The sequence below is a fragment of the Hemicordylus capensis genome, chromosome 6, assembly GCF_027244095.1.
Source record: "Hemicordylus capensis ecotype Gifberg chromosome 6, rHemCap1.1.pri, whole genome shotgun sequence".
NCBI classification, from domain to species: Eukaryota; Metazoa; Chordata; class Lepidosauria; order Squamata; family Cordylidae; genus Hemicordylus; species Hemicordylus capensis.
This window is the reverse complement of record NC_069662.1, coordinates 19729669-19746472: the sequence shown is the minus strand read 5'-3', so window position 1 is coordinate 19746472 and position 16804 is coordinate 19729669. Positions and strand designations below refer to the sequence as shown.

Genomic DNA, 16804 nt, shown 5'->3' with positions numbered 1-16804 from the left:
GGTTGTTAGCTTACACAAAAGAGTAGGATGGATGCCAGTTTAAAGAGCACTGAGTAGCAAATTTCTGTGACCTTAACATACACATTCATGCAATGGGGTGACGGCGGGACGGGGTGTAAAGCCCAGTTTCCTACAGTATCTAAGAAGAGAGTCATGTCTAGTGGACAGAATACATAGAAGAGACGTGGATTTCAAGAACACAATATTATCTTGAAAAGAAGAGTCCTACTGTACCGTGAATATACAAGGTGATGCCCATTTACTCTGAATCAATTAAACTGGAATAATGATAATCACACATACACCCTCTGTTCCATACTCAGTCACACAGATTAGAATCAGATAACAACAGAATCCACCATTTTGTTACCCTGAGAGCCTAACTAAATGCAATGTTTTAATCACACTGTTGGGCCCTGCATGTTTTTTTCTGCTAAACAGCAGCTGGGATGGAATCAGGATCAAGAGGACAGGGGCACACAGGGTGAGTGTGTGCAAATCCTTTCCCTCCATCCCAATCCCAATTTGGAGCCCTGTATCTAATATTTGCTGTTCCCGTTGTGATTTTGCCTGGGTGGTTTAAGAGCATTTAAATGAGCATGCACTTTTAGATGGAAGCAACAAAGGCTGGGACGGCCAAGATTCCTGGATTCGCTGTTAAATATGAAATTAAATATGTCAATTAGTTAAATCCCCCCCCCCCCACACACACACATCATCATCATCATCTCTAGCTTCTGACAGTGCCAGTTTCTCTGTGTTCCACCAGGCCCTAACAGATGCTGGAAGATTTGGTGAAACTTATTTCATCATGTAGAGCGGCGGGAAGCGGGGGAGAACAGAACTGTACATCTCTCTGCAGTCATCAGAACACTGATTGCAACTTTTTTGAAGGTTCAGCAATTGGCTTTAATTAAAAATGCACAGAAGGAATAGACTATCCAAGCAGGTTGTGGCAAGAGCAACTCAGAACACAAAGAAAGGGGGGAAAGCATGAAGCTAAAGGAGTGAGTTACAAACATATTTGCTCATTGCCTGCCCTGCACCCACTGTGCTTTGTGGTAGATTTTGAGTGTAAGGTACTTTGCAAGCTATTCTTAGCTGAAAAGTGAGGAATAATAATAACAACATGTTAGTAGGATGAAGATTTAAAGAATTCTTGGTTCTTTGCTAAAGGGAGGAATCTGGATTCAACAGTGCTGGTTTCTCAGCAAACAGGAAGGAAGGAGAACAAACTCCTTTTCCCCCTGACAAAGGATATGTCTCTGCTACAGAATTAAACCAGTTTAATCGTAATTCCCAGTCCCCAATAAACCCTTGAGAATTGCAGTCGCCAAGAAATAATTCCAAGCATCACCAAATCACAGTTTTCAGAATTCTTAGGGGGAAGCCATGACAGAAAAACTAGTTGCAAATGAATATATATTTGTAGTGTAGATATACCCACACACTCTCCACCTTTAGCAGCTGTGTGACGTGCAGAATTCTGGTAAGTGCAGTTTTTCACCATACAGAGCGGTACTTGTCAATTTTCTACACAGCAGGAAGCTGTATGTTAAAGGCCCAGAAATCTCATCAGGAAGGACAGGCAGCAAGCTTACAAAAGAACCAGGAGGGGGGAATCTCCAGGTCAGAGAAGCAGTTGGGATTTACGTCTGTTTTTTTCCTTTCAGATTAACTAAACCAGAATAACTACCACTTCCAAGTTCCATATTCATGATCACCAATACGTAGCACTGAGAGCCAAACCTTGTGCCGGGGAGCGCTAGTGTGGCAAAAGAGAAATTGATTAATTAATTCTATTACTAAAAGTACCTGTGAGCCCAAAATACTCACTCACAAAGGAGACTACTGACTTCATATCTGGATGAGTTCTGGCCTTGTCTTCTTTCCAGTCGGCTTCTACCAGTAGTGGATAATTCTGCTGTCTCTGCAATCGCTGTGATTAAATCATTCATATACAACAGGATTACCTGCCCACAGAGCATGCAGGCACAGCAGGATGGTCCTTCTATGAGGCAAGTTGAGGCAATTGTCTCAGGCAGCAGATTACTGGGCCATCAATGAGGCAGCAAGATGCCCCCACTTTTTTAAAAAAGGGAATGGGAAGGAGGGTTTGAACAAAGTGGGGGGGATAGCATTTGACACCCTGCCTCAGGCACATGACTGCTGCCCAGAACAGAGACCAACACAGAGTACGATAGCAGGTGGGTACAGATGTTATTTAAAGCAGAGGGGTAAAGATATTATCATGGCAGACCCAAGAGTTTAAAAAACAAATTCTTCTTAAGTGGAGATGCATGATGCTGCTCCTCACTGCCGCATCCAGCTAGTACGGGGGGTGGGGGTGGACTTGTGTGCTCAGCCCTTGAGACGGGCACGGGGGAGGGTGTTTTGGCTCCCTCAGCACGTGACGCGTGCCAGCCAATGGGTTCAGAGGAGTGGCTGCATAAGTAGCCGGCTCCCTTCTGTTCGCTTTCGGTTGCTCTGGGGGCAAAGCACCCATTGCTGCCACCCCAGTTCAGTGAGGATTGTCCAGTTGCCTTTTGGGACCAAGTAGGGATTTTTTGGGGTCACCATTTATTGGTCCTGGTGTAGCCTTTTTTCACCTACTTCTCACTGACTCTAATTGTTAGGTTGTCATTGTTGCATGTTTGGTCACTTTGCAAGTGAGCGTGGGTTGGGGTAGGTTGTCTAAGTCCGGTGTCTGGGTGGAGGACCATTTAGGGCAATTAGGCAAACCGAGGAACAACCTTTGAGAGTTTTGCAGCCCTTGGGCTGAGATCTGCCTCTACTTGGAGGCTGGCTGGCGCCCACCACTCAGAGTTGTGTGGCCGGGGAGAGGTGCGGGCTCATTAAACTCCCCTCTGTAGGCTTAAAGCCTCACGGTTGTGGTGATGTCCAGACTCGGCACTTGAATCAACACCCAGTCCTTCACCCTGTGGTGGGCAGTCCTCCTTTGAGGCTGACCCACAGAGGGGGTACCCACACTCTAATTGTATATACCTTGTTGCAGATTATTAATAAAAGTAGCCCTAGTTCATCCAATCACATGTGTCTTGTCGTTATTGGGCCTGGATGTGCAATTTAAAGCACACAGCATGGGGCAGAGTGAGGTGTTGAACCCTTCCCCCACTCGTGTGTACCCAAAACACCTGTTTCTCCTCAACCGTTTTTCTCTCATTGGGGCTCCAAGAAAAAAACCCTCCAGGAGAAAAGTAGCTGGGGATAAACAGTTTCTGAGGGAGGTAGGGAAGGGTTTAGGGGAAAGGATTCAGAACCCCTCCCCCTGCAAATACTATTCTTTACATTTTCATCATCTACATATTATAGGGTCCTCTTCTTAAGTGGAGTAGCAGGGAAATGCTTGACTAACAAGCAGAAGGTTGCCGCTTCAAATTCCCACTAGTATGTTTCCCAGACTATGGGAAACACCTCTATCGGGCAGCAGCGATACAGGAAGATGCTGAAAGGCATAATCTCATACTATGCGGGAGATGGCAATGGTAAATCCCTCCTGTATACTTTTAAAGAAAACCACATGGCTCAGTGGGCACCAGGAGTCGAAATCGACTTGACTGCACACTTTACTTTATTTACATATTATAGGAATTCAGCATGACCTCCATTTCTGACTCGGGGTCATGCTGTCATAACATTTAGTTTACGTACTCTAATTTTTCTGGTGTAATAATAATAGAGCATGCTTCCAACTTAATTTTAAAAAACTGAAGAAGACACACACACACACACTTTTAACCCCCTGTGTGCGGGTATGAATGGTTAGCTGAAATACATTTTGCAGCAATTACTCCATTCCATAATATGCCAACTATATGTGCCTAAGGGGCTTTCTGTCAGGCCTGAGTGGGTGAATCTTGCAACAGCAAATACAACCAGAAGCATCAACCCAGAGGTATTTTAAGAAAATGGGGGTGGTGGAAGGAAAATAGAGCTCATTTCTCTGGGTATGACAAATGTTTGGGGAGGAGCAGTTTGTGTGTGGGGAGGGAGATCTTGAAGGAGTAAATCTCACCTTCATTTGGGGGAAGAAAGCGTGAGGTGGAGGGAAGGAGGAGGGTTTGGTTTCTCAGTGTGGTTATTTCTGAATACTTTTTTTATCTCCAATATTTTCCTCAAGACTCTGGTCTGTGTCTTTTGAGTTTTAATATCCCATGGTGTTCCAGAGATGGATCAAAGCAACACTGTGGCATTACAGCTCTTAAAATGTGAGGACAAAGACAGAGCTGGAGGTGGCCTGAAAGGATGCTGAGATATAACCCAGAATTGTAGATTCTGAATTCTGGGCAAAGAATGAAAGAAGGAGAAGCAGATACTGCCCCTCAGTTAGTAGGCATGCCAACTCTTTTTCCTGTCAGAGCCTCTCTGCCTTGCACAGCTGCCTCATGACAGACATTTTAGAGCTGCTGTTTTTCCCACAGTAGAAGAGCAAGGAGGGGAGAAACCTCAAAATCACTTGATGTAGATTAATTAACAAGACTGAGAGGATAAAGATGGTCCTCATCCCAGTTTCTTATCTGTAGTTTCTCGTTTCTTCTTCTCTGACTGATTTGCAGATGATGCCAGAATGAGAACCTAGGGTTTAAATACACCAACAACCCAAGACAGGAGGTGGACCACGCAAATAATATGTCCAGGTGATGAAGAGGAAATTGTTCCCTACAAACTCCTGGGGAGTGTGGCCTGGTCCAAAACTAAATCTGTGCACCACACCCTCTCAGGGAGGTTGCCTCATATCCTCACATGAAAACCACAGCTGCTTTAGAGTAGAGTAGCCTGTAGCAGACAGTTACCCAGTTGTGTGATCACATTTGGAGGTACAGTACCCCAATTTCTTATTTGTGATTTTACTGTGAGGGATAGAGGCAGGGGTGTAGCTAGCTGTAATTGAGCGGATGAGGTCAAAGAACCCGGAAGGCCCCCGCTTCTGAGCCCCCCCCAGCTGCACCCCTCCCTATTTTATTCATTATCACCCTCTCTCTGAGAGGCTGCCAAGGAGAGGGGTGAATACGGGGCCCCTCTCCCCTAGCTACACCCCTGGATAGAGATTATTCGCTTGAGAGTGTGTGGCCACAAAAAGAATTTTTGGCTATCTACAGGAACCCATAGGGACACTGTTCTTCTAGCATGGGCATATGATGTGGGGGTACTCCATAGCCTATTTCAGGGTGCATACATATGCAAAACCCAGTTCTTGATTCAGGTTTCATATTCTGCACCACCTGCGCACAGGGAAATGAGAACTACCTCAGCCTTTTACTAGACATGTCTTAATCTCATCCATTAGTGGGGCTGAAGGGGAGATTTATTTAATCATTTTTTCATCCAAGATTTCTAGGCTGTTCTTTGCACGGGGGCAAGTGTGTGAGTGCTTTTTAAAAATATCTCCAAAACTGCTCATAGCCAGATGTTCACCCCACATAGACACTTCTGATTTTGCTGGGGCATGCATAATCTTGAACAGCAATGCCAAAATAAGCAAGCGCATGTAGGGTTCACACTGGCCCCCTTTCCTGTGCTTTTAACAGCAGCTTGCTTTGCAGACATTGGCAGGTAATATGCATTGAAATGTTTCACCTGCTGATGTCTGCAGATCAATGTGTTATAAAAGGGAAAGGAGCAGGTCAAACTAGATGTTTGTTTCCTACTGAATAGGCAACCCTAACTAAGCATGTGAAAAATCGGGCGGGGGAGGCCGCAGGAGAGAAAATACATGTTGGAAAGATATTCCTATTTGTATAGATTGGTGAATAGACAGAGATCTAGAAGTCCACCTGTTCACTTGGACATAAGTCCAACAGAACTTACTGAAACATAAATATGTGGAGGATTACGAAAGAACAAACATTCATTTAAAGATAATCTCTGGCAAAAGGTGTGCAAGGAGGGGCAGGTTGGCAGTTGGGGCAGAAAAAGTTACCAAATGTTTGTCCAAACTACTATTGCTAGGGTCAAGAGGCATCACAATGCAAGTAGTACATATTTTGTGATGTTAGCGATAAAAAAATAGAGCACACTGTAGAAACATAAGAAAACATAAGCCCTGCTGAATCAGGGCTTATTTTCAGTCCCCTTCCTAATGATTCCTAGCATGGAATTAGCCTTTTCCACAGCTGTCATGCTCTGAGTGGACACTTTCAATGAGCTGTCCACCACAACCCCAAGATCTCTCTCCTGGTCAAGTCACCAACAGCTCAGATCCCATCGGTGTATATGTGGTTGGGTTTGTTTGCCCTAATATGCATCATTTTATACTTGCTTACATTGAAGCACGTTTGCCGTTTTGTCGCCCATTCCCCCAGTTTGGAAAGATCTTTTTGCAGCTCCTCATAATCTGTTGTAGATTTCACTACCCTAAATACTTTAGTGTTATCTAAAAATTTGGCCACTTCGCTGCTTACCCCAACTTCTAGATCCTTTATGATCAAGTTAAAGAGCACTGGTCGAAGTACTGATCCCTGGGAGTCCCCACTTCCTACCTACCTCCATTATGAATACTGTCCATATATTCCTACTCTGTTTCCAGTCTTTCAACTAGTTACCGATCCACACATGAACCTGTCCCCTTATCCCATGACTGCTAAGTTTACTCAAAAGCCTTTGGTGGAGAACTTTGTCTAGATCTTTTTGGAAGTCCAAGTATACTATGTCAACTGGATTACTTTTATCCACACGCCTGCTGACACTCTCAAATAACTCAAAAAGTTTAGAGAGGCAAGACTTGCCCTTGCAGAAGCCAATCTGGTTCCCCTTTTCTTCTGACCTTTCCTTCTATATGTTTAACAATTTTGTTCTTAAGTGTGCTTTCCATTAATTTAGCCAGCACCAAAGTTAAGCCTGTAATTTCCCAGATCCCCCCTGGATCCCTTTTAGAAAATCGGAATTACATTGGCTACTTTCCAGTCCTCTGGTACAGAGCCTGATTGTAGGGACAAATTACATATTTTTGCTGGGAGATCTGCAATTTCACCTTTGAGTTCCTTCAGAACTCTTGGTTGGATGCCATCTAGTCCTGGTGATTTGTTACTTTTCAGTTTTTCAAGACATTTTAGAACATCTCTTTTCACCTCAAATTGGTCCAGTTCTTCAGCCACTAAACCTGAAAAGCTCAGTTCCGGAGAAGGTATATGGTCAGTATCCTCCGCCGTGAAGACAGATGCAAATACCGTATTTTACGGACTATAAGACGCTACGGACTATAAGACGCACCTAAATTTTAATCCAGTTTTTCAGAGTTTTAACATATTAAACTGTTAAAACGTATAAGATGCACCTGAATTTTGACAGATATTTTTTGATGGAAAAAGTGAGTCTTATAGTCCATAAAATACGGTAACTCATTTAGCTTCTATGTAATCTACTTGTCCTCCTTAATAATCCCTTTCACACCCTCATCACTGCCTCCCTGGCAGATTTTCTACTTCTTATATATTTTTAAAAGTTTTTCTTATTCCCCTTGACACTCCTAGCTATATGCTCCTCAAACTCTCTTTTTGCATCCGTTATTGTCTCCTTGCATTTCTTTTGCCAGAGTTTGTGTTCCTTTCTGTTCTCTTCATTTGGGCAGGATTCCATTTTCTGAAGGAAGTCTTCTTCCTCTTTTATAGCTTCCCTGACTCTACTTGTTAGCCATGCTAATGTCCTCCTGAACTTGGTGGCGCCTTTCCTCCTTCTTGGTATACATTCCAACTGCGCTTCTAGTATTGTGGTTTTAAATAAGTTCCATGCTTTCTGGATCGATGTGGCCCTCCTGGCTTTCCCTTTCAACTTCTTTTTTACCAGTCCACTCATTTTTTAGAAGTTTCCTCTTCTGAAGTCCAATGCATCTGTGTTGGACTTCCTTGACAATTCTCCATTTGCATACATGCTGAATTGGATCACACTATGGTTACTGCTGCTCGATGGTTCTGCAACTCTGACATCTTGCACCAGGTCCTGAGCACCATACAGGATTAAGTCCAACATCACCATCTCTCTGGTTGGTTCTGGGACTAACTGTTCTAAGACAGTCATTTAGCGCATGCCTAGAAATTTGGCCTCTCTTTCATGACCTGAATATGAAATTACCCAGTCTATGTGTGGGTAGTCGAAGTCAGAAAGATACATTTTTTACACAATGTGTGGTATTACTGCCCAATGTGTTGCTTTGTTTGTTTGCTTGCTCACTGCAAACCACTATATTTTCTTACAGTGTGGCTGCCTTGAGAAGGCTGCTAGAAACACTTCCAAGTTAAAATGCAATTTCTTCTACACATCAGTGCAGCTATACTGAACATACAGAGAAAAAAAGGGAAAGGGAGGAAGGGATTAGTGTGAGCTGCATAAGGCATTGCTAGATTTACAAATATACTTCATGTCAAAGTTGTGTGCAAATCTCACAATGCCTACTACTGTCTAGAAACACTCTTTTTCCTTCACTCTGCATGTTCATTATAGCTGCACTGGAAAGCAGAAGGAGTTAAATTTTGATTCAACGTTCAGTTACCATTTACTCTGGAAAAGCAAACTGCTTTAAGAGTTGGCAACCCTACAACTTCTCTTTACTTTATTGCTGAATATTCAGGTGAGACCTTTCAGCAGCTTTGGTTGGTGAACCCGCTTACAATCCCTCTCCTCTGGACAAGAACTGGATACTGTCAAGCATGCAGCAGCAATCTCTCATTTTGATGATTGCAGTGCACTTTGGGGTTAGGCTGCCCATGGAAATAGTTTGGAAGCTTCGGCTAATCCAGAATAGAACCAGTGGCGTAGCTGCCATTGAACTGGGGAGGGACAAATGTCCCCCAGCTGCTGGTGTCCTGGGGCTGCCTGGGGTGCTCTTGCACCCTCCCCTTGGACATCAAGCTGGAGCAGGATAAAATATTAATAATAATAATAATAATAATAATAATAATAATAATAATAATAATAATAATAAAAACAGCACTCTCCAGCAGGTAAGAGGGAAACAGGTGGCACATCTGTGCTTCAATGTGGGCCATGTTTCCTATACTGGCTTGCTTCTTCTGACACCCCTGCAAGAGGTGACTGGTGCAGATTTGGGGGTTGAATGTCACATTCATCCTGAACAAGTAGGCAGCAGGGCTGCAAAGGCAGTGGCGAGGGGCCATCTCCAATCTTCCTACGCTCCTAAATAGAACAGTGGCCCACCCATCACTTGGCATAAGTAGGAAAGCACATATCACCCCAGCCATGGCCCATTTTCACTGGCTTCCAATGAGTGTCCAGGTCCAATTCAAGGTAGCAGCTCTTACTTTTAGAATCTTGGTCTTGTATACCTAGGGGAGCACCTTCACCATAAAATCAACAGGTGACACAGCCTGCTGCATATCACATCTAGCAGGGCTGCATCAGTGTTGGTGCTTCTATTTAGAAACTCGTTCCCAATGGAAATCAGGCTGGCCCCTTCACTATATGCTTTTTGCAGCAAAGGAAACTATTTCTGTATTCTTAAGCCTTGCTGGCCTTCCCTGAATGACAGTCCACCCCTATCCATGTTTACTTGAAAGTTAATCTCCCCGAATACAATAAGTAGCAAATTCCAAAAAGGTAACCACGATGTCTATTGCAACAAGAACTATGAAAAGTCTTGTGGCACCTTGAAGATTATCAGATTTATTGTGGCAGGAGGTTCTGTGGACTAAAGCCCATTCCATCAGATACAAGAAGTGTTATCCTCAGTTGGCAGATCTGGTACACTCCAGCAGTCCTTATTTACCAGAGGTAGTCTCTATTTTCTGGACAATGTTCCTGGTAAATCACAGCTCTTATTTTGTTACTCTTTAAGGTGCCCAAGACTGTTTTTATTTCCAAGTTAGTGTGCCTAGCATTACAACTTGGTCTTTTGTTTCTGGAGCTAGGCTTTGTTCTTGGCTTGCTTCTTTTGCTTCTTGTATTTTAGTGGATTACAACTGCTTTTTATTTATTGCATTTCAAATTGTTAACCTGGATGTGGGTTGTGTGTGTATGTGTGATTATACGTTGCTTTGAGCACCCAAGCTGGGCTACAAAGGTGACCCAGGTTTTATAAATTAAAAAGTAACATAGATGTAAGGATGCATTCTTGTGTATGTGGTGAGCCCTGACAGTCACATCCTCAACTGGGAATGGAAATGTTTGTATGTCATCAGAGTTAGTTATTATAAAGACTTCTATGCCCCTCTGCTATGTGAGGCATGAATATTGATGAGGGGTTTAGCATATTTTGTCTCCGCCTGACACTAACTCCTGACGCTGCGGGGGTGCAGATGTCAAAGCTCCAGGTTTTGCCACAAGCTGACACACAGATGCCTTTTCATCTAACTTCAAATAGTGTTTGATGCCTCTTCCCTAAGCTTTTCTCCTATTATCAGTGGCCCTCCTTGCTGTTTAATTTATATATATATTAAACAACATCACTGTACATGGTGCTTTACAATGTCTACACTTGACTATATTAATATTAATAATAATAATAATAATAATAATTTTTAAAAGGCCCCTGCTTGGAGGAACTTACAGATATAAACTCTGACAGAAGGGGAGACAACAGAAGGAAGAAGAGAAACAGCCAAGGTTAACAGTTGGAGGTGGGGAGTGGGAATATATGTGCAAATGCAGTTATACAGACTTAAGTTTTCTTTTTGTTGGAAATAAGGACTTGGGGAATAAACCAAAGGCTTTACCAGACTTTGAGGGTGAATTTGAAGGGGGGAAAGGGAGAGAGAGGTTGCATTGCAAAAGGGTTCTGGGATAGAGTTCCAGGCATAAGCACTTTTTATCAGCTGCAGCTTATACGACATTACTCACAAAAGTGTCTTCACGGGGTAGCAACTTCAGGTCAGGCCTTCTTGGTAGCCACCTCTAGTTATGGAACATACTCCCCATGGGTATAAGAGATCTATGATCCCTAGAGGCATTAAAGAGAGCCGTGAAGACCTTTTTTATTTTTAGGCTTAGCTTTAAAGAGTATTTAAATGGTTTTTAATGATTTTAATGAGTTGTATATCAATATTTTAAATGGTTGCGTTTTTTTAAATTGTGAACCTCCCTGAGACAATTTGGATAGGCAGTATATAGATGAAATGAGTAAATAAGGGACAGCAATTGTCAACAGGACTTTAAAATGTAGGTTGCACTCCTATGCAAATTCAGCACTAAACTACTGTGCTGTGTCTTATCTACTGTAGATAAGACAGCATATGGTGCATGATGGAATCTCCTGTGCTTTTTTAAAAAGTAAAAAAGCAGTTATGAGGGCCCAATCAGATTGGAGTCATGGTGCTAAGGGAGAGAATGGGGCTTACCTCTTTCTCTCCACAATTTCCTAGATTTAAATAGATCTCCTCTCCCCAAGGAAAAAAATATCATGTTGTTGTTGTTGTTGTTGTTAATCCAATTTCTATACTGACCTTCCAAAAATGGCTCAGGGCGGTTTACACAGAGAAATAATACATAAATAAGATGGCTCCCTGTCCCCAAAGGGCTCACATTCTAAAAAAAACACAAGATAGACACCAGCAACAGTCAGTGGAGGTACTGTGCTGGGGGTGGATAGGGCCAGTTACTCTCCCCCTGCTAAATAAAGAGAATCACCACGGTAAAAGATGCCTCTTTGCCCAGTTAGCAGGGGATGTATTTATGTCCCTCACTCTGTGGGGCAATATCGGTTTGGGAGGGCAATTTAAATCAGGGAAGCAGATTAAAGAAAGAGGTGGGCAATAACAGCTTTGGGGGGCAATTTAGACCAGGGAAGCAGATTAAAGAACGAGGTTACACACCCACACAGACAGTAGGCCACCGAGATAACCCCGGGTAACTGCTGGTGTGTTTCCCAGGCTATGGGAAACACCTATATATCGGGCAGCAGCGATATAGGAAGATGATGAAGGGCATCATTTCATACTGCGCGGGAGGAAGCAATGGTAAACCCCTCCTGTATTCTACCAAAGAGAGCTCTGTGGTCACCCGGAGTCGACAACGACTTGACAGCACACTTTACCTTTACCTTCAACTGGGCAAAGAGGTACGTTTTAAAGTGGTGACTCTTTTACATTTAGCAGGGTAATATCAACTGTCCCTATTCATCCTATCATTGGTAGACCCATAGCCAGCCTAAAAGTTCAAGGGGGTACTAAAAGAAAATAGGGGGGCAGTTTATCTGGCCTTTTTACAACAACTTGTAGGCTGGACAGAGGCATTTATTTATGAAAATTGGAGGACAGGGACGGGCCCTGACTTGAGACCCCCTGCTGTCAACTCAGTGATTGTTGCCAGCATCTTCCTTCGGTTTCTTTTTAGCCTAATTTCCAGTAGACTTATGAGATCACCCAGCATTCCATGTCTGTGTCCGTCCGTCCGTGTGTCCATCCCCCACTATCAACTTCGCAGTGTCTGGAACAATATGAATCAAATTGGATACAGTTGTCGGGCCACATAGGGACACCTCAACGGTGTAGTTTGTGATGATGTCATCCACCCCGATTCAAGATGGCAGACCATCAGCACCAGCTGTGGGCAAGCAGGCAGGGCCAGCAAGCAGCAAGTTGCCTGCGTCCCAAGCGGCAAAAGGCAGTGACTTGGCTCTGGTTATTTATATTCTGTTTGGCTTCAGTAGTTTCTGTCTTTGGGGTGTTTGTTTAAACTCCCAGAATCAAGAATTCTATGGTGACCAGGGCCTTGGGCTTCTTAATCTGACTAAGCTTTATTATTTAATGTATGTAAGTATCTAGTGCCATCTATGTATATGGCACTTGACAGAGTATGAGAAGACAGAGCCCTGCCCTGAGGAACTTACAATATAAAATTCAACACAGCGGCAGCAACAGAGGAATGGGGCAGGGGCAGATGGAGATTGAGATGGAGATTGAGACTGGGGAAGAAAATGCATTTATTAGAGTTACATGTACTTACGCAGAGTATGGGGATTAAGGGGTTGTGCCAAAGGTATCATGGGAAAGCTAGAAACATAGGAAGCAGCCTTATACAGAGTTGGGTCATTGGTCAATCTAGCTCAATATTGTTTGCACTGACTGGCAGTGGCTCTCTAAGGTTTCAGGCAGGAGTCTTTCCCAACCCTCACTGGGGATGCCAGGGTCAGGATTGAACCTGGGAGGAACCTTCTGTGTGCAAGGCAGATACTCTACCATGAGCTACAGGCCCATGTCCTAGAACTGGACTTCAAGGAGAGACTTGGAGGAAGTGAGAAAGATAGCATCACACAGGTGTTTTGCAAGGGATTCCAAGCATAAGGGCAGTCAGCAAGAAAGGGCAGAGCCAACTGAAGATGCAGAAAGAGACCTACAGGCAGCAGGGGTGGTGGAACTGGAGGAGAGAAGGTCATGGGTAGGGATGTATGGGACCAAAAAGGAGAGTGGTCGAGGAGGTGGGCCTTAAGAATGAGAAAATCTTATCAGATATTCAACCTAAAAATAGTCCCTCTTTCAAGTATAGCCCATTCCCTTGTGTTCTTCTATCAGGTACAGTGGAATGCAGATACGTGTGTGTTTGTGGGGCGTGTGTGTACTATTGATTATATATATATATATTTTAATATATATATTTAGAGAGAGAGAGTGTGTGTGTGTATAATGGATTGTTCATGTTAAAGGATCCACCCATAACAAGCAGAAAATGTTATGGACAGTTTTTTGTGACAGCAGAATTGTGTGTCAGAACACATTTCCATCAGTCCTGCTGCCTTCTGGAATGGGTTTGAGGAAAATATGCTTGAGAAAAAGGAGCTTCTGTAAGCAGCAAAGAGCATCAGCAAGAGGGAGAGGAGAAATAATGATGGTGCATTGTTCTTTAGGAATATAAGCCTTAGCCTTGTTATTTTGTCTGTCACACCCACTCTGAAAGCTCAAATTGCCATGTAGAATAATAAAGAACTATAATGACCGTTAGGCAGAAGAGACTTGCTTTCCACTCCATATATAACAATTAAATACATATTTTTTTTTAATAAACATGATTGCGCTATTATTGCAACAGGTCCTGTGATGTCCTACACAATCTTCTCCTCTGATGCATTTTATGGATGGCTGGATCACAATTTGATAGATTAAAACACATCAACCCTACCACAAACATGGACCTCTTAATCCCAGAACTAGAGGCCATGGAAGGAAAGTCTGCTCACTTCTTTTCCCTCTGCTCGCCTCTTTCATTCTCATTCTTGCCACAAAAAAATCCTAAGAATTTCCATAGCTGAATCACAGGAAGTAATATGAATTATTCAGAACTAAACATGTTACGCAAATACATTTAATTTGCATAATATATTCAGATACAGAACCTGGCTTCCTGGAAGCAGAATTTTTATAGAAAGGAGGGGGCACAGAAGGCAAGTTGCTCTGTCTGTGGGGCTAGAGGCCAAAAGCAAAGGTTCTACTGGAGGAAATAGGACTATAGGGTCATAATTCTGGGAGAGTAGTAGGGCCAGAGCATATGGCATGGTTTATGGGGCTATCAGATAGAAGGTTAGGGCTAAGTGGCTATATTGTATGGAATTATGGGGTGATGAATAGAGAGAGACAGAGCTAGGGAAATATGGTGTCACTAGCTGACCTGGTGCAGAGCATCTGTTCCCCTAGTCCGCCCTGTCTCTCCTCCCTCCCTTCAGCCCCAGTCTGTTCTCCCCCTCCCAGTCTGCTTTCCCTTCCCTCCCCTTCCCACCCGTTGGCCCGGTACTTTGCTTCCCCACCCACAGGCCTGGCCAGAGCTTTCTCTCCCCAGCCGGCTCGGTGGGCACTTTCCCTTGTTGCCCGCAGCCGGCGGCAGCATACCCATGACTATCTGGCAGCTGTTCGCAAATTCTCGTGAGAGCTGCCACGCATGGGATTAGCCACGGGTATGCCTTAGAGAATTAAATATATAGAAGATAGGATTGGGGGACAAGGCTGTGAGTACACCTACAGTATCACAACCCCAAGATCTATGGGCTTATAGGGAAATATTATGGGGTAACAGGATTATAGGATTAGATTCATCTGCTAGCAGAGAGGTACATCAAGTTGATGGACATATATGAAACTCTTGTTTTGAGTCCTGGCACATCAAGGATGTGTCAAGTAGCTGGGTGAGGACAGATCCCTTTAGCGGTAGTGCTTGATTCAAGACCCCTCAATGGACGGTAATGCATCTAATGAAGTAGGCTGTAGGTCCACAGAAGTTCAAGCAAAAATAAATGTTAGTCTTGAAAGCCCCACAAGACTCTTGGTTGCCTTGAAGGCAACCTTGCACTCTTCAGCTCACCACGGGCTGAGAGTACACATTCGGGGCCCAAGGTTACCCAAATTCTCCGGCAAAGAACACTGAAGTCTGGGACCTGCACAAATTTTGCATACATTTGCATGATTTATTTTGCTTTGTTTGTCACAGGGAAGGTCAAGGAGTTACACAAGGCATCAACGTTTCTAATCCCCTGGGCATTTTTCACACAGGGCTTTCAGCTCGCATCTTCTCTGGAATGGAGGGTGTGCATTCACATATCGGCCAGATTTACCCTGAAGTCCCCGCGAACTATTGGGGAGCACTTCACGCTCGATTCAGGTTTTTCATTGGGTGTTAGAGTGTAGCCCAATTTATATCCAGGGTTTTTAAAAAATCAACTTTTTGTGTCAGTTTTTGGGGGGCAACTTCGAACTCACAGTAAAACCTCGCAGTAAACCCGCAGCAAAACCTGCTGGGTGAAAACCACCCTGGCCACCCAAAATCCTACTGAGCCCCACTCTGACTTTAGAAATTTCACAAAGCATTGCTTATACACTTTCAAAACTACCTTCTCAGCCCTGAGGACTAGAAACTTACTTTTCATTTACATTTCAATAGGAAACAAACACTGTCTCATGGTACCCACTAGAGATGTCTGGACTTTCTGGATCTGGAGAGACTCTCTGAAGACAGACAGCCCAAGCATGCGGCAACTCTTTAGGGGGAAGAATTGTCAGGTCACTCAGTCACAGGTTGAGGGCAGCAGCGTTATGCAAACAGCACTACGGGGTGATATAGTCAAAGTGCAAGGCACAAAGAGAACAGGGTTATCTCACCAGATGAAGTCGGTGCAGTGGCTGCAGAAAGTGGGCTGCTTGAAGAAGCGGGCGGTGAACTTGTGGCTCTTCACCTCATGGATGACCTTCTGGCGTAGCGCCCCCTTGCGGCAGAAAAGCGGCTTGGTTAGGCATTCAGTCTCCGTCGGGGAGCTCAGCAGCGCCATGGTGCCCCCCGGGGGAAGCCCCTGTGCCCTGACCCACAAAGACAAGGGTGGTCAGGAGGAAGGGAGGGAGGGATGGAGGAGGGCGCTCTTCAAACGCGACTCAGGGAAGGAATGCAGCAGGTGGAGAAAGCAGTAGATGACCGAAGGGAGCAGGGGGAGACAGACCGATGCCCAAGATCACGCAATGGGTGAGGGAGGGACAGGTGGAAAGTGGAGACCTCGCAGGAGGCGGAAAGGAGGGGAGGACCGGAGCGGAGGCGTGTGGGACGGATGGAGAGCAGGGAAGAAGAAGCAAGGGTGTGTAGGGAGGGTTAGGGGAGGAAGGGAGACTGAGGCGCTGTGGATGGACAGGCAGACCGGTAGACAAGAAAGCGATGGACTGAGTGGAAAAAAGGAAGGAAGGAGGGACAGTGATGGGAGGAAAGCGGCAGGCGAAGTGCTCGGCGGCGGCCGCTCCAGCGGGCGAGCGAGGGAGAAACAAACAGGTTGTGGATTTGGGCTGCCGTGTCTTTTCCTCGCTCAGGAATGGGAGATTTGGACGGGGGAGGCAGAGGCTAAGCGGGGAGGGGGAGGGGGAGGGAGGAGGAG

General features: G+C 44.5%; 1 protein-coding gene across 2 annotated transcripts in view; it reads right to left on the bottom strand.

Moving 5' to 3' along the window:
• The window catches only part of PRKCG (protein kinase C gamma), a 55074-nt gene extending 38313 nt beyond the window's left edge, over positions 1–16761 (bottom strand). Inside the window, exon 1 of one of the 2 annotated variants that reach the window (XM_053260348.1) lies at positions 16050–16761. In XM_053260348.1, coding sequence (XP_053116323.1) covers positions 16050–16216 — 167 coding nt within the window. In that variant the 5' untranslated portion in view covers positions 16217–16761. The remainder of the gene's footprint in view (positions 1–16049) is intronic. The other variant, XM_053260347.1, reaches the window with a different exon arrangement.
• Between the last annotated feature and the right edge of the window lie 43 nt (positions 16762–16804).